The sequence below is a fragment of the Phyllobates terribilis genome, unplaced genomic scaffold (assembly GCF_046119375.1).
Source record: "Phyllobates terribilis strain yellow unplaced genomic scaffold, ASM4611937v1 Scaffold_12__6_contigs__length_324123572, whole genome shotgun sequence".
Classification (NCBI taxonomy): Eukaryota; Metazoa; Chordata; class Amphibia; order Anura; family Dendrobatidae; genus Phyllobates; species Phyllobates terribilis.
In genome coordinates, this window is record NW_027362772.1 from 72,388,218 (window position 1) to 72,407,060 (window position 18,843).

General features: G+C 46.5%; 1 protein-coding gene across 2 annotated transcripts in view; it reads left to right on the plus strand.

The window, feature by feature from the left end:
• LOC141172112 (insulin-like growth factor 3.L) overlaps positions 1-18,843 on the plus strand; it is a 32,667-nt gene that overhangs the window by 12,457 nt on the left and 1,367 nt on the right. The window contains exons 2-3 of one of the 2 annotated variants that reach the window (XM_073655967.1): positions 1,333-1,504; positions 18,069-18,197. In XM_073655967.1, coding sequence (XP_073512068.1) covers positions 1,333-1,504; positions 18,069-18,197 — 301 coding nt within the window. Of the gene's footprint in view, positions 1-1,329; positions 1,505-18,068; positions 18,198-18,843 lie in introns of both variants that reach the window. The other variant, XM_073655966.1, reaches the window with a different exon arrangement.

The following is an 18,843-nucleotide window of genomic DNA, read 5'->3' on the forward strand; positions in this document are numbered from 1 at the left end:
ATAATATTATATGTTTTATTATTAGTATTATATTTATTATTATTATTACTTTAGATCAAATCAGCTATTTTCCACAAGTTAATGCTTAAAGGGGTTTCCCTCTTTTGGTGACAGTTTTATTTTTTACTTTATTTATTGGGGCTAAGAATCATTTTTGCAATTTAATTTCTTTAAAAAGTTTTCACCATTTGCCTCCTGTTGCTGGCTGCATAATGAGTTAACTGAGAATTTGTCAGTGAACTGTTTCTGAAGGGATGTTTGGAACTTTTGTTTTTCTTTTAGCTCTTTTATAACCACAGAAAGGGAATCAAAGACTCTGTAAAAGCCAAACTGCGTAAACTGCAAAAAAAAAAAAGAAAGAAGCACTAATAAAGCGAAGAAATATGTCCCCAAATGTGGACAACCCCTTTTTAAAGGAAACTTCTCACTTCCCATAAATATGGATTTTTTTACCTGGTGTAAATGCCGCTGTTCTCCTGAATCCGGCGATGGTTTTCTTTTGTTCCTGCGCCTCTCCGTTCCTGAGATATGGCCTCCTCTTCCCAATATTTAAATCTAGTATTTTAACAAACTGGGTGTGTCCCTCATGAATATACCTACAGAGAAGAGTCAGGAACCACGCCCACTTGGTAACAAGGCTGGATTTCTATACCAGGAAGAAAGAGCCATATCTCAGGAACGGTGAGTCGCAGGAAGAAAAGAAAAACATCGCCAGATTCAGGAGCACAGCGGCATTTACACCAGGTTAAAAAAAATTCCCTCTTTAACCAACCCAAATTCTGTAGATAGGTGCTGGTCCCAAAGGTGAGACCCACATCTACTATTTATACCAAGATAGATATGAGTTTGATACTAAAGTTTGACTGGTTTTAACATAGAAACAATAGCTTTCTTTTCCTAGATGACTAATGGTCATGGCCATTTGACTAATTCAAGTCAAATCCGGATATTTTTCAAGCTTTTTTTTAGTTACTCTTTTTCTCACGCTAGGTGGCAGTATTATGTTAGATAGTCCTATTGTAATAAACATTTTACAAGGCTTTTGGACCGAAGGCTAATCTAGGTTTAAAGGAGCCAGAAATCCAGAGCAGTTGTCACCTTCGTTCCCCATGTTAAATAAAATGTATTACCCAGTAGGGGGCGATAGTGAGGGCACATGATTGGAGCGAAATTCCCTTTACCATTGGTACCCATTGTAAAGAGAGGAGCCAACGGGGATGGACATGTCCAATACATGATGAAGAAAACGTGACACAATCATAGTATTAATTAGATAACCTTTGCCTCAATATGTTTACCTATAACATTGACACTTTTCACCTTTCCTAGAAGGCCACACCGCTCACTATCAGTCAGGTGATACTTTGTCTGTCTCTGGTGTTTACGCTCTATGTGGGAGTCACCAACGCGCGTTGCTCCAGGACTCGCTCCCGGGAGATGCTGTGTGGCTCGGAATTGGTGGACATGCTGCAATTCATCTGCGGTAACCGAGGCTTCCATGTCAGTATGTATTTCTTTTAATATGATCTACATTTATTTTATTCTCAAATCTGGAACCTTAACAGCAGTGCTTCATAATACCAAAACAAATGCCAACATACTGTATTCAAATAATAAAACCATACAATGATCAATTAAAGCAAACATACAGTGCTCAAGTAATACCAACACATGGTGCTCAAATAATACAAACACACGGTGTTCAAATAATAAAACAATCTAGTGCTCAAATTATTAAACCATACATATATCAAATAATTCCACCATATGGTGCTGATATAATAAAACCATACAATGCTCAAATAAAACCAACATACAGTACCAACGTACGGTGCTCAAATAATACGAACGTGCGCTGCTCAAATAGAATCAACCTACGGTGTTCAATTAATAAAATAATCCATTGCTCAAATTATAAAACCATACAGTTCTCAAATAATTCCACCATATGGTGCCCAAATAATAAAAGCTTACAATGGTGAAATAAAACCAATATGTTGTGCTCAAGTAATACCAACACATAGTGCTCAAAAAATAAAAACATATGGTGCTCAAATAATAAACATATCCAATGCTCAAAGAATAAAAATACATGGTGCTTAAATAATGCCAACGTATGGTGCTGAAATAATACGAATATAAGGTGTTCAAGTAATAAAACAATCTAGTGCTCAAATTATTAAACCATACAGTTTTCAAATAGTTCCACCGTATGATGCTCAAATACTAAAACCATACGAGGCTCAAATGAAACCAACATATAATAGCAACGTACGGAGCTCAAATAATACAAACGTGCACTGCTCAAATAATATCAACATATGGTGTTCAATTAGTAAAATAATCCAGTGCTCAAATTATTAAACCATTCAGTTGACAAATAATTCCACCATATGGTGCCCAAATTATAAATGCTTACAGTGGTGAAATAAAACCAGTATGTTGTGCTGAAGTAATACCAACACATAGTGCTCAAAAAATAAAACCTACCCGATGCTCAAAGAATAAAAATATACAGTGCTCAAATAATACCAACATATAGTACTCAAATATTAAAACTATCCAATACTCAAATAAGAAAACCATTAGTTTCTGAAATTATTCCATCATATGGCGCTCAAATAATGAAAGCCTTGCAGCGCTGGGGTCCTGAGTTCAAATCCCACCAAGGACAACATCTGCAAGGAGTTTGTATGTTCTCCCAATGTTTGCGTGGGTTTCCTCCGGGTTCTCCGGTTTCCTCCCACACTCCAAAGACATACTGATAGGGAATGTAGATTGTGAGCCCCAATGGGGGACAGCGATGATGATGTCTGTAAAGACCTGTGGAATATGATAGGACTAATAATAAATACATAAGATAATAAATAAATAACCATGCAGAACTCAAATAATACCAACATACACTGCTCAAATAATAACCTTATCCAATGATTAAACAATACAGTACTCAAATAATACTGATATATAGCAAAATAATAAATAAATGCAACTTAATTTATGAAATGTTCTTCCCCTTGTACCTTTCACTTAGTGAAAAATCCACTATAACAGCCCACGTACACCATCCCACAAGGACATTTCAACATACATACAACATTTTTACTGTTGCAAGTGAAATATCCTCTATGGAAATTGTTGTACTTTGTGAAGGATGTGTTACGTGGTCGCCCCTAATGATTGCCGGGAAGTTTTGACAACTGGAATGTCCTTTTCGGGAACATAAGAACATTTCTTTTGATGTCTTAGGCTTAACCTCATCTGCACGTATCAGTTGGTTTGCCAAACATTGGAACACAAACTGTGGGGGTCCTATAATTAACCTGCCATATTTCTCATCCCTTTGTAAAACATCCCAGTACTTACCGTACGTTCTACGTGGTGGTCACACATTGATTAATGCACCGATCTACTCTCCTGTGACCTTACACTTTTTTTTTTTTTGCTTTCCCCCCTCTTCTTTACAGTCCTGCTCATCGTTATTGGCACCTATGAAGTTTAAGTGCATAATATGGAATATATCCTGAAAAAAATGAATCAAGTGAAACAGTTTTTTTGTATAAAGCACTTGTGTTAAATACAATAGAAAAACCTAAATCTTGCTGTGTCGCTGGTATTTGTACCCTTTACATTAATTTAGTATGGAAACACATTTTGACTCGTGTGTGGAAAATCCCAAAAGAGATTCACCTGTGATTAATTGTCGGTCCTCATGTGACATGAATTAGCCAATGAATGATGACTTCTGTGTTTTAAAAAGCCACATGGTAGGCCCTGTTCTTTTGTCACAATGGTGAAGACAAAGTACCTGTCTGAGGACAGCAGAACTGCTGCTATTAGCAAATATAAGACTTCCAAAGGGTATAAGACCATCTCCAAATACCTTGGTATGCCAGTTTCAACAGTGCGCAATGTTATTAAGAAGTTTGCCAAGCATGGAACAGTCAAGAGGAAAACTGACAAGAGATGTCTTCGAAGGTTGATGCAAATGGTGGATAAAACACCACGTCAAAGATACAAAGACCTGTAGGCCAACTTGGGACAGTCTGGGGTCATGGTTTCAACAAGTACCACATGCCGCACACTAAACCAAGCAGAGCTTTATGGGCGAAGGCCAAGGAAGAAACCATTGCAGGAAAGACTGATCTTTGACAAACAGTACCTTGACAAACCAAAATCCTTCTGGGAAAATGTTCTGTGGACAGATAAAACAGAAATAGAGCTTTTTGGCAATGCAAAGCAACAGTTTATTTACAAACGACGCAATGAAGCTTATAAGGAAAAATACACCTTACCAACAGTTAAGCATGGTGGAGGATCCATAATGCTGTGGGGTTGCTTTTCTGTTCCTGGTATCTGTACTGGAGGCCTTGACAGTATCAAAGGAATCATGAAATCAGAGAATTATCAAGAGATTTTAGAGCAAAATGTCCTACCCAGTGTAAGAAAACCTGGTTTGAGTCAAAAATCATGGGTAAGACGATGACCCAAAGCACACATCCAAAAGTACACAGTAATGATTTAAAATGAAAAATGGACTGTTTTAAAATAGCCAGCAAAGAGTTCTAACCTCAATCCCACTGGCAATCTTTGGGGTGAGCTGAAATCTGCCATTGGGAAAAAGAACCCGGCAAACATCCAAGAGCTTGAACAAACTGCAAAGGAAGAGTGGGAGAAAATTCCAGCTGAGAAGTGCAAGAAACTTATAGATGGCTACAAGAAACATCTGGAGGCTGTCAGCAATGCCAAAGGGTGTGCAACCAAGTATTAATTAGGGGTGCCTTTATTGCTGCACATGCTGTTTATTTTGCTTCCTCTTTGAAATTGCAACACGAAAGTTGAAAAATAATGTTTTATTGTTGTATTACTTTGGACCACTAATTAAAAAATCCTGAGGATATAACTTTGGTACATTTATTTCTGAAGATATTGTACAGTTTATGAAAAAAACGAAGTGCCAATAATGATGAGCAGCACTATATATATATATATATATATATATATATATATATATATATATATATACAGTGGGTCCGGAAAGTATTCAGACCCCTTTAAACTTTAAACTCTTTGTTTCATTGCAGCCATTTGGTAAATTCCAAAAAGTTCATTTTTTTCTCATTAAAGTACACTCTGCACCCCATCTTGACTGAAAAAAAACAGAAATGTAGAAATTTTTGCAAATATATTAAAAAAGAAAAACTGAAATATCACATGGTCATAAGTATTCAGACCCTTTGCTCAGTATTGAGTAGAAGCACCCTTTTGAGCTAGTACAGCCATGAGTCTTCTTGGGAATGATGCAACAAGTTTTTCACACCTGGATTTGGGGATCCTCTGCCATTCTTCCTTGCAGATCCTCTCCAGTTCCGTCAGGTTGGATAGTGAACGTTGGTGGACAGCCATTTTCAGGTCTCTCCAGAGATGCTCAATCGGGTTTAGGTCAGGGCTCTGGCTGGGCCAGTCAAGAATGGTCACAGAGTTGTTCTGAAGCCACTCCCTTGTTATTTTAGCTGTGCGCTTAAGGGCATTTGTAGCACCCCGAGGGTTCGGCCGCTACAGGGGTATTGCACCTCGACCCAGAGGTGTGATATTCCACTCCCGGGTAAGGATGGAGTGTGGACCAGGACTCGTTAGGCTGCATGCACCACACACACCCCATTTCCGAGGGACAGCTCAACGGTGCTCCCACAGAAGTGCAGGCGCGACAGCTTCTGTCCCTGGCTGGAGTGGGGAGGGGGAGGAAAACCCAGTGGTGCAGGAGCAGATAGGGGTGGGTCTCTGGGCATAGGTAGGAGCCCATTGGTTGCTAGTCACCTGGGCTCACACATAGAGGGAGGGATATAAGGTGGGCACCATCTTAGAACAGTGTTCAGTCTGAGGGGGAGTGACAAGGAGCAGAGCTGCTGCATGGGCTCTGCTCCCCAGGCAGGCCTTATCAGGAGGCCGGGGCCAGAGAGAGAGAGAGAGAAGAAGGAACAGAAAGGAAAGTAAGAAAGGAACAAGAACATCAAGAAAGGCCCAGAGACACGAGGACAGAGGGAACCCTAAGGACCCAGGAGATTGCGGGTGACGGGTTGGCAGAGCAGGGTACCGGAACCCAAATTGGTGGAGGCAACAAATTCCTCAGCCAAAGACCGGAGGTTGTGACCACATCTTGGTGCGACCCCTCACTACATCCACCAGGAAAGCATACCATATAGGGTCAGGGAAACCGGAGATAGGTTTCGCCAATAGAAGGCCCGATGAAGCTGGACAAAGGTGGGTCACTGGTGGGGGCGGCCAGAGAAAGGAAAAGAAGGGAGCCCTGTGCCACGCTCTGGAATTGCCTGGGAGTTGGTCGAGTCCCCTGCCTGGTGGACGCAGCACGGCTTGGGCAGTCATCGCCTGCAGGATTGGCACGAATAACAACTGTGAGTAAAGCATTGGAAACTGCAACCCCACGTCTCTGTGCTTCTTCACCGCACCAGCACAATTGGTGCTGGGACACTCGCGCACCATCACTCCCATCATCTCCACACTAACTGCCCTGAGGCTATACTCCTCCCGTGGGGAGTCATCCCATTCTAAGCTGCACACATAATACCAGCCTCAGCGGTCTGCCCTGCAGCGACGGTCCCCATTGACCGCAATCCACGGGTGGCGTAATTGGACACTTGTTATTACACTAAGACTGCCACTGAATTGACCACCCTGGGCACGGACCGGGTCAGCGCCACGGAGATTACAACCCCCAGCGATCCGGCTCCGGGTATCCCCTGCACATCACAGGCCCAGGGGGCGCGTCACATTGTCTTGTTGGAAGGTGAACCTTCGGCCAAGTCTGAGGTCCATTTCACTCTGGAAGAGTTTTTTCATCCAGGATATCTCTGTACTTGGCCCCATTCATGTTTCCTTCAATTGCAACCAGTCGTCCTGTCCCTGCAGCTGAAAAACACCCCCATAGCATGATGCTGCCACCACCATGTTTCACTGTTGGGATTGTATTGGGCAGATGATGAGCAGTGCCTGGTTTTCTCCACACATACCGCTTAGAATTATCACCAAAAAGTTCTATCTTCATCTCATCAGACCAGAGAATCTTATTTCTCATAGTCTGTGAGTCCTTCATGTGTTTTTGAGCAAACACAATGCGGGCTTTCATATATCTTGCACTGAGGAGAAGCTTCCGTCGGGCCACTCTGCCATAAAGGCCCGACTGGTGGAGGGCTGCAGTGATAGTTGACCCTGTGGAACATTCTCCCATCTCCCTACTGCATCTCTGGAGCTCAGCCACAGTGATCTTGGGGTTCTTCTTTACCTCTCTCACCAAGGCTCTTCCTCCACAATTGCTCAGTTTGGCTGGACGGCCACATCTAGGAAGACTTCTGGTGGTCCCAAACGTCTTCCATTTAAGGATTATGGAGGCCACTGTGCTCTTAGGAACATTGAGTAATGCAGAAATTCTTTTTTAACCTTAGCCAGATCTGTCCCTTGCCACAATTCTGTCTCTGAGCTCCTTGGGCAGTTCCTTTGAGCTCATGATTCTCATTTGGTCTGACACGCACTGTGAGCTGTGAGGTCTTATATAGTCAGGTGTGTGTCTCTCCAAATCAAGTTCTATCAGTTTAATTGAACACAGCTGGACTCCAATGAAGGAGAACCACCTCAATAAGGATCACAAGGAAATGGACAGCATGTGACTTAAATATGAGTGTCTGAGCAAAGGGTCTGAATACTTATGACCATGTGATATTTCAGTTTTTCTTTTTTAATAAATTGGCAAACATTTCTACATTTCTGTTTTTTTTCAGTCAAGATGGGGTGCAGCGTGTACTTTAATGAGAAAAAAATGAACTTTTTAGAATTTACTAAATGGCTGCAATGAAACAGAGTGAAAAATTTATAGGGGTCTGAATACTTTCCGTACCCAGTGTGTATACAGTACAGACGAAACGTTTGGACACACCTTCTCATTTAAAGATTTTTCTGTATTTTCATGTCTATGAAAATTGTACATTCACACTGAAGGCATCAAAACTATGAATTAACACATGTGGAATTATATACTTAACAAAAAAGTGTGAAACCACTGAAAATATGTCTTATATTCTAGGTTCTTCAAAGTAGCCACCTTTTGCTTTGATGACTGCTTTGCACACTCTTGGCATTCTCTTGATGAGCTTCAAGAGTGTAACGGGTCTGGGAGGCGGAACCTCTGGGCTACTATACAAGGGAGCGGTCCTTGTAAGGGAGCGGGTGGCGACCAGGCAGGCAGTCACAGCAGGTGACCGGGACAGTCTCTGGGTGTACGGGCAGGAGGTCACGGCAAGTGATCAGGGCAGTCTCTGGAAGAACGGGCTGGAGGTCACGGCAAGTGACCGGGGCAGTCTCTGGAAGAACGGGCTGGAGGTCATGGCAAGTGACCGGGGCAGTCTCTAGGTAAAGGGTAGGTACGACCTGTGATGGCTGAACCTCCAGGTAGGCTAGCAAGGCAGATGGAGGATGTGTGCTCCCAGGTGAGCAAGCGAGAGTCTCTGGAATAGCAGGTGGTCGCAGCACGTGACGGCGGAGCCTCCAGGTAGGCAAGCAGGCAGGTAGCGGAGAAGCGCTCCCAGGTGAGCGGGCAAGAGTCTCTGGAATAGCTGGTGGTCCCAGCACGTGACAGCGGAGCCCCCGGGCAGGCAAGCAGGCAGGTAGCGGAGAAGCGCTCCCAGGTGAGCGGGCAAGAGTCTGGAATAGCTGGTGGTCACAGCACGTGACAGCAGAGCCTCGGGGCAGGCAAGCAGGCAGGTAGCGGAGAAGCGCTCCCAGGTGAGCGGGCAAGCTGGTCCATAGACAGACTGACCGGAGTTGTAAGGCAGACCGTCGGACCTCAGGCAAGCAGGCAGGTAGCTGATGTGCGCTCCCAGGTGAGCGGGCAAGTTGGTCCTTAGACAGACTGACCGGAGTTGTAAGGCAGACCATCGGAGCTCAGGCAGGCAGGCAGGTAACAGGAAATCAGGCAGGATTAGGACAGCAAGCTGGCAGGAATCTGGCAGGTAACTGGCAGGTAACTGGCAACGGGACCTGAGGGCTGAAGCAGAGTAGAACGGTGCAACAACATTGCTCGGGCACCTCCATTTTGGAGGAGGTGCCTTATATATGGTAAAGTCCTCCGGCCATTGGCCGGGGACTCCTTAGGACGGCGCGCGCGGCCCCTTTAAGAGGGAGGGCGCGCGCGCGCGCCCTAAGCACAGTGGCCGGGAAGGAGCGCGCGCTGCCAGCAGAGCGGGAGAGGGACGCCGGGCACGGAGCAGAGCGGTGAGGGGAACAGCGTCCCTGCCTAGCAGAGGGCAGGGACGCCGGCACTACAGTACCCCCCCCTTTAGGCCCCCCCTTTTTTAGGCCAGATAGAAATTTAGCTAGGATGAGAGGGGCATGGATGTTCTCCCGGGGCTCCCACGTTCTCTCCTCAGGACCAAACCCCTTCCAATCTACCAGAAAAAAGGTCTTTCCTCTTACCCTTTTGGTGGCAAGAATGTTCTCTACCTCAAACTCGTCCTCAGCAGAAACCGGAGCAGGAGGCGTACCTGTAGACTTGGAAAAAGAGTTAAGCACCACGGGTTTGAGGAGAGATACATGGAAGGAGTTAGGGATCCGTAAGTTGGCCGGGAGTTTCAATTTATAGGCCACCGGGTTGATCTGACTGATGACCTCCAGAGGGCCGATGAACCGAGGCCCTAACTTGTAAGAAGGTATCTTGAGTCGAACATATTTAGATGAGAGCCAGACTTTATCTCCTGGACGAAATTGTGGAGGATCCAGGCGTTTTTTGTCAGCGTGTCTTTTCATACGCTCGGATGACAGAAGGAGTGCGGACCGGGTACTCTCCCATATGGAGGAAAATTTGCTAACGAGAGATTCCGCAGCCGGGTTGTCCACAGAGGTGGAGACAGGAAAAGGAATCCGAGGATGCTGACCAAAGACTACAAAAAACGGGGATTTGGAGGAGGATTCGCTCTCGTGATTATTATAAGAGAACTCGGCCCATGGTAGGAGATCCACCCAGTCAGAATGGTGGGCATTAACGAAGTGCCGGAGGTAACTGGTCAGGTTCTGATTAATCCGCTCCACTTGACCACTGGACTGTGGGTGGTAAGCGGAAGAGAAGTCCAGGGTGACGTCTAGTAGTTTACAAGTGGCTCTCCAGAAACGTGAGGTGAACTGTACCCCACGATCCGACACGATGTGGAGGGGCAGGCCATGAAGACGGAAGATGTGGCGGATAAAGTCTTTAGCCAGCTCGGGTGCAGACGGAAGGCCTGGCAGGGGAATAAAGTGAGCCATCTTGGAAAAGCGGTCAGCGACCACCCAAATGACCGTACAACCGGCAGAGACGGGGAGATCAGTTATAAAGTCCATTGCTATATGCTGCCAGGGGGCAGCAGGTACAGGAAGCGGAAGGAGGCGTCCGGCTGGCAGATGTCTCGGGACTTTGTTGCGGGCGCAGGACACACAGGCAGAAACAAAGTCTATTATGTCCTTGTGCAGGGTAGGCCACCAATAGTGCCGGGCAATAAGCTGGAGGGTCTTTTTCTGACCGGCATGGCCAGCTAGTTTAGACGAATGGCCCCAGTGTAGGATCTTCTCCCGATCAGGTACTGAAACAAACGTCTTACCGGGAGGGAGACGATTTAGACTCACGGGAGCCACCTGCATTACTCTGGCGGGATCGATGATATGTTTAGGTTCTTCCTCGAGATCGGACACCAGAAAGGATCGGGACAAGGCGTCTGCTTTGACGTTTTTGTCAGCCGGGCGAAAATGAAGAACAAAATCAAAGCGAGCAAAAAACAAGGACCACCGGGCTTGGCGCGGGTTAAGTCTCTGGGCATGCTGGAGGTAAGCCAAGTTCTTGTGGTCAGTGTAAATTATTACCGGATGAAGAGCCCCCTCGAGTAGGTAACGCCACTCCTCCAACGCCAGCTTGATGGCCAATAACTCTCGGTCTCCTATGGAATAGTTGCGCTCAGAAGAGGAGAAGAGTTTGGAGAAGAAGCCACAAGTTACCATTCTCCCGGAAGATGATTTTTGAGTAAGTACCGCTCCGGCTCCAGAGGAGGAGGCGTCAACTTCCAGGAAGAACTGCTTGTTGCCGTCCGGGCGATGCAGCACCGGGGCGGAAGAGAAGGCCTGTTTTAGGGAAAGAAAGGCCTCCTCTGCTTCGGTCGGCCACTCTTTGGGATTAGTACCCTTACGGGTGAGCGCGGAAATTGGGGCAGTCCGGGAAGAGAAGTGCGGGATGAAGAGGCGGTAATAGTTGGCGAAGCCCAGGAACCGTTGAATAGCCTTCAACCCCTCTGGTCGGGGCCATTTCTCGATGGCAGACAGTTTCTCAGGATCCATTTGTAGTCCGGTCTGAGAGATAATGTAGCCCAGAAACGGAAGCGAGGTCTGCTCAAAGAGGCACTTCTCATATTTAGCGTAGAGATGGTTCTGCCTGAGCCTGAGCAGGACCTGACGAACATCCCTCCGGTGAGTCTGGAGATCCGGAGAGAAGACCAAGATGTCGTCCAGGTACACCACTACGCAGGAGTAGAGAAGGTCCCGGAAGATGTCATTGACCAACTCTTGAAAGACGGCAGGAGCGTTACAGAGGCCAAAGGGCATTACCAGATATTCATAGTGGCCGTCCCGGGTGTTGAATGCCGTCTTCCATTCATCCCCCTGACGGATACGAACCAGGTTGTACGCCCCACGGAGGTCCAGTTTGGTGAAGATTCTAGCCCCCCTCAGACGATCAAATAACTCCGGAATGAGCGGAAGGGGGTACTTATTCTTCACCGTGATCTGGTTAAGGCCTCTATAGTCTATACAGGGACGGAGAGAGCCGTCCTTCTTTTTGACGAAAAAGAAGCCTGCTCCCGCCGGGGAGGTAGATTTCTGGATGAATCCCCTGGCCAGATTCTCCTCAATATATTCGGACATCGACCGGGTCTCAGCAGCGGATAATGGATAAATACGCCCACGGGGAGGAGAAGTACCAGGTAACAGGTCGATAGGGCAGTCGTATGGTCTATGAGGGGGTAGTGTCTCTGCCTCCTTTTTATTAAAGACATCAGCATAAGACCAATAAGGAATCGGAAGTCCAGGTAGATTAGCTGGGGTAGGAGAAGGACGGACGGGATGAACGGGAACCAGACAGGTCTTATGGCAGCCCTGCGCCAGCGAAGGACTTCTCCGGTCTGCCAGTCAAGAACGGGTGCATGTTTCTGGAGCCAAGGTAGGCCTAGCAAGAGGGCGTGAGAGAGTCCAGGCAGAACATGGAAGGAGATACTTTCAGAATGCAGCATTCCCACCTGCAGAGTAATGGATTCGGTGATGAGTTGGATGGGGCGTGGTAAGAGCCCCCCATCCACGGCAGCAACAGACAAGGGTACAGCCAGAGGTTTGGTGGGGATGCGGTATTTCTCTACCAGGGACTGTGAAATAAGATTCCCGGCTGCTCCAGAGTCCAGTTGGGCTAGTTCGAAATAACGATTCTCCCCGTAGACGATTGAAACTGACAACAGCAGGGATGGAGAGGATTTATTCTTGTCTAGGTGGACCTCTCTGAGCGAACCTAGACACAGGCGTTTCCCGACCTCTCCGGGCAGGCACGGATCCGGTGCTCCTTACTGCCACAGTAGAAGCAGGTCCCCTCGGCATGGCGTAAGTCCTCACGGGTCTTGACCATCTTGGTCTGGTCGACCTGCATAGGCTCAGGAGGGTGTACCTGGTTAGAGACAGAAGGAGTGTCGGGTTTCTGAAAAGTAGGAGCTAGACGTGGTAACCTCCTCTCACGGGTGACCTCTCTGGCACGCTCCTGGAACCGTAGGTCAATCCGGGTGGCAAGAGTTATTAAGTCATCGAGAGTGGTAGGAATGTCCCGACCGGCAAGTTCATCTTTAATACGGCCGGACAGACCCTCCCAGAAGACGGAAACCAGAGCGTCGTTATCCCAGGCCAGCTCCGAGGCAAGGGTACGGAACCGTATGGCATATTGGCCCACGGAGAGACTTTCCTGACAGAGGCGTAGCAACGATGATGCGGATGAGGTCTTCCGTCCGGGTTCGTCGAAGACTTTCCGGAAAGCCGTGAGAAAAGCAGGCAAGTTGGACACCAGGGGGTCTCCTCTCTCCCATAGAGGATTTAGCCAGGCCAGGGCCTCCCCGGTGAGATGGGACATGATGAATGCAATTTTGGCTCGGTCGGAGTTAAACTGGTGGGACAATAGTTCAAAGTGCAGGGTGCACTGATTTATGAAGCCCCGAGCCTGGGCTGAGTCGCCTCCGAAGCGAGGAGGTGCAGAAAGCCGAGGTCCGGGGTAGGATATCATGGTGTTAGTGGACAGCGGAGCTGCCGGATTGCGAGACATGGCACTGGCGGAGGTTGTTGGTGGAGCAGTCAGAGTGTCCAGGCGAGTATTGACATTCCGCAGGTGACCCAGGATGGACTCCTGTTGGGACCTTTGACGGGACAGTTCATGACACAGGTCCGAGAGCGAGGGAGCTTGGGTGCCACCGGGTTCCATGGCCCGAGCAAACTGTAACGGGTCTGGGAGGCGGAACCTCTGGGCTACTATACAAGGGAGCGGTCCTTGTAAGGGAGCGGGTGGCGACCAGGCAGGCAGTCACAGCAGGTGACCGGGACAGTCTCTGGGTGTACGGGCAGGAGGTCACGGCAAGTGATCAGGGCAGTCTCTGGAAGAACGGGCTGGAGGTCACGGCAAGTGACCGGGGCAGTCTCTGGAAGAACGGGCTGGAGGTCACGGCAAGTGACCGGGGCAGTCTCTAGGTAAAGGGTAGGTACGACCTGTGATGGCTGAACCTCCAGGTAGGCTAGCAAGGCAGATGGAGGATGTGTGCTCCCAGGTGAGCAAGCGAGAGTCTCTGGAATAGCAGGTGGTCGCAGCACGTGACGGCGGAGCCTCCAGGTAGGCAAGCAGGCAGGTAGCGGAGAAGCGCTCCCAGGTGAGCGGGCAAGAGTCTCTGGAATAGCTGGTGGTCCCAGCACGTGACAGCGGAGCCCCCGGGCAGGCAAGCAGGCAGGTAGCGGAGAAGCGCTCCCAGGTGAGCGGGCAAGAGTCTGGAATAGCTGGTGGTCACAGCACGTGACAGCGGAGCCTCCGGGCAGGCAAGCAGGCAGGTAGCGGAGAAGCGCTCCCAGGTGAGCGGGCAAGAGTCTGGAATAGCTGGTGGTCACAGCACGTGACAGCGGAGCCTCCGGGCAGGCAAGCAGGCAGGTAGCGGAGAAGCGCTCCCAGGTGAGCGGGCAAGCTGGTCCATAGACAGACTGACCGGAGTTGTAAGGCAGACCGTCGGACCTCAGGCAAGCAGGCAGGTAGCTGATGTGCGCTCCCAGGTGAGCGGGCAAGTTGGTCCTTAGACAGACTGACCGGAGTTGTAAGGCAGACCGTCGGACCTCAGGTAGGCAGGCAGGTAACAGGAAATCAGGCAGGATTAGGACAGCAAGCTGGCAGGTAACTGGCAGGTAACTGGCAACGGGACCTGAGGGCTGAAGCAGAGTAGAACGGTGCAACAACATTGCTCGGGCACCTCCATTTTGGAGGAGGTGCCTTATATATGGTAAAGTCCTCCGGCCATTGGCCGGGGACTCCTTAGGACGGCGCGCGCGGCCCCTTTAAGAGGGAGGGAGGGCGCGCGCGCACGCCCTAAGCACAGTGGCCGGGAAGGAGCACGCGCTGCCAGCAGAGCGGGAGAGGGACGCCGGGCACGGAGCAGAGCGGTGAGGGGAACAGCGTCCCTGCCTAGCAGAGGGCAGGGACGCCGGCACTACAAAGAGGTAGTCACCGGAAATGGTTTTCACTTCACAGGTGTGCCCTGTCAGGTTTAATAAGTGGGATTTCTTGCCTTATAAATGGGGTTGGGACCATCAGTTGTGTTGTGCAGAAGTCTGGTGGATACACAGCTGATAGTCCTACTGAATAGACTGTTAGAATTTGTATTATGGCAAGAAAAAAGCAGCTAAGTAAAGAAAAACGAGTGGCCATCATTACTTTAAGAAATGAAGGTCAGTCAGTCCGAAAAACTGGGCAAACTTTGAAAGTGTCCCCAAGTGCAGTTGCAAAAACCATCAAGCGCTACAAAGAAACTGGCTCACATGAGGACCACCCCAGGAAAGGAAGACCAAGAGTCACCTCTGCTTCTGAGGATAAGTTTATCCGAGTCACCTGCCTCAGAAATCGCAGGTTAACAGCCGCTCAGATTAGAGACCAGGTCAATGCCACACAGAGTTCTAGCAGCAGACACATCTCTACAACAGCTGTTAAGAGGAGACTTTGTGCAGCAGGCCTTCATGGTAAAATAGCTGCTAGGAAACCACTGCTAAGGACAGGCAACAAGCAGAAGAGACTTGTTTGGGCTAAAGAACACAAGGAATGGACATTAGACCAGTGGAAATCTGTGCTTTGGTCTGATGAGTCCAAATTTGAGATCTTTGGTTCCAACCACCGTGTCTTTGTGCGACGCAGTAAAGGTGAACGGATGGACTCTACATGCCTGGTTCCCACCGTGAAGCATGGAGGAGGAGGTGTGATGGTGTGGGGGTGCTTTGCTGGTGACACTGTTGGGGATTTATTAAAAATTGAAGGCATACAAAACCAGCATGGCTACCACAGCATCTTGCAGCGGCATGCTATTCCATCCGGTTTGCGTTTAGTTGGACCATCATTTATTTTTCAACAGGACAATGACCCCAAACACACCTCCAGGCTGTGTAAGGGCTATTTGACCAAGAAGGAGAGTGATGGGGTGCTACGCCAGATGACCTGGCCTCCACAGTCACCAGACCTGAACCCAATCGAGATGGTTTGGGGTGAGCTGGACTGCAGAGTGAAGGCAAAAGGGCCAACAAGTGCTAAGCATCTCTGGGAACTCCTTCAAGATTGTTGGAAGACCATTTCCGGTGACTACCTCTTGAAGCTCATCAAGAGAATGCCAAGAGCGTGCAAAGCAGTCATCAAAGCAAAAGGTGGCTACTTTGAAGAACCTAGAATATAAGACATATTTTCAGTTGTTTCACACTTTTTTGTGAAGGCTATGTGCCCACGATGCAGAAATGAAGCAGAAAATTTCTGCAGCATTTCTGCATCTCCCTGGCAGAAAAAACGCATGCAGATTGTGCATGCGTTTTTCCTGCAGAATACATGCGGATTCACATGCCGGCATTCAGAGAGAAGACGCCGGACAGGTGAATATAAACTTTATTTGTTATTTTATTCTTTTTTTACAGGTACAATGGTACCCAGGTCTGGATGAGAGTCTTCTCTCCTCCAGAACTGGGTACCATCCGCACATAGAGACGCATAGAAGCCGCTTGTAGAAATGTACAGTCGCGGTTTCTATGCGTTTCAATGCAAGTCAATGGCGGGAGTTCCGCTGCGCTTCCGCAAAATTAAATGACATGCTGCGGATTTTTGTACGCTGCATAAACGCGGAATCCCCTTGGGGACCATGGGGTGCGGATTACCTAGCGTTTCACAAGCGTTTCCGCTACGGAAATTCCGCAGCATAAACGCTTGAAAAACGCTACGTGGGCACGCAGCCTAAGTATATAATTCCACATGTGTTAATTCATAGTTTTGATGCCTTCAGTGTGAATGTACAATTTTCATAGTCATGAAAATACAGAAAAATCTTTAAATGAGGTGTGTCCAAACTTTTGGTCTGTACTGTATGTATATATATATATATATATATATATATATATATATATATATATATATATATATTGGAAATCTTGCAATTTTAACCTTTAGCTACTAGGGTTTTTTACTCTAACTTCCTGTTGTTTCAGGAAACAAAACATGTACATTATTCACAACGGTCAGAGCTCGACCCTATTTTTAATATTGACGTATCTAATAAATGTGTTGAAAAGTAATTTTGTGAAGGAAGGGGTGGGGGGTGCTGTGACATTGCCTATTGTGATTGGTGGATCCTGTGTTATCAGCTCTATATAGAGGTGTTGCTGGTCATTATAATCCTGCCTCTGATGATAAGGAGCCTGCTGAAAACTTGTAAAAGACAGGAAATGCAAGTCTTAAATCTATCACCAAAAGTTTTTTAGCTCAAAAGTCTTATATGGACAATAGTTAATTTTCTGAAGATGATTGGCTTTAACCGTCGTATTATGATGATACCAAATCTGCTGTAACCTTGTAAATGAACCTAGGAGGCATGAGAGTAATCTCTACTTAATAAATTGTTGTAATCTCTCTCTTTATATAATGGCAAGGTAGTTAATTTGCACCCCTTTTTTATATGCCCATTATCAACACAGGCAAGATTACACTGACAGGTAACACCTCTATACTCAGCTGATAACACAGGATAGACCAATCACATTAGGCGATGTCACAGCTCACCTCCTCCCTTCACAATGACCTTTGCTCAATAAATTCTTCAATACAACATATAGGGTCAAAGTCTGTTCATTGCTGCTAATGTACATGTGTCATTTCCTGAAACTACAGGAAGTTAAGAGTCTAAAAAAGCCCCAGTGGCCAGTGTGAAAATTGCAAAATTCCCATTTTTTTTGTCTCTTTTTAATAAAGATTGTAATATATTTAATAAAAAATTGCCCAATTAAAAAAAAAAAAATTGCCATCATTTTCTGATGACCCATTCCCCTTAAAATACTTTTCTAGCAGTGTGAGCCTTGGTTTTGTTGACACAAGAGGGCGCTTAGGAGCTTACTGTGTGTATTCAGCCTATATGACAAGTGCACAGTGAGCTCATCTACGCCATCTAGTGGCAGCTGCAGGTTGTAATGGAGAATAAGAGATTTTTATAATTTGTTGTGAGATACTGCAAAGCTTTTCTGCTGTAATTAGAGAAAGTGTATAGATGACCATGCACATAAGGGTCTGGTCACATTTAAAGACCTTTTTCATAATTGGGTCCATAGGCCCCCAAGCATTCAGTGTATGCCTATACAGCGTCCTTACGTATGGCCTCTATATATCAGTGTTTATTATCTAGCCTCTGCGGTGATAATGTCTCTGCTCTATTTTATGTCTAATCTTATGTTCTTACTTTTCTTAGGTAAACCTGGTTCTGTCCGCAGCAGATCCCGGCCCGGGATAGTGGAGGAGTGCTGCTTCTGTGGATGTAATTTTGCTATACTGGAATCGTACTGTGCTGCTCCAATTTTTAATGCTACTATTAGAGAAGGTTGGTATAAGCTCTTTTATTAAATATCCAATTTTTTTTTTGCACTTTTGTTTTTCCCTCCTTTTCCAAGAGTCAGAACTTTTTTATATGTATGTATGTGTGTTTGTGTGTGTGTGTATGTATGTATGTATATATATATATTTTTAAACATTCACTTTACCATACATTGTATTGAAAAATGGGGGAAAAAAACACACAATTCCACTGTTGTTGTTTGGGTTTAGTTTTTATGGAATTTATGGAATTCATTGTGCAATAAAAATGACCCGACAGCATGATTTTCCAGGTCAATTTCGACTACAGCATTACCAAAGTTGTGTGTTTTTTTAAAAAAAATTGTTATTTCAGTGACTTAAAAAATTTGGAACTCTGTTGTTAGAAAAAAGTTTTTTTTTTTTTTTTTTCCTTTTTTTAATTATTTTTTTTAGTTGCCCCCCCCCATTAGGAAACCTAAACCTGAGCTTGCATTATATACAGCAATATTTCAATATTACAGTATATAATAGACATAACGATCTCGTATGAATCCAGCCTTCATAGGAGCCTCCAACATGGTGGTGGCCCATCAACACCTATGTCACGGGGGAGCACTATGTGCCGAATGATGAATTTTGTTACATCTCTAAAGACACAATGCCCCATCCAT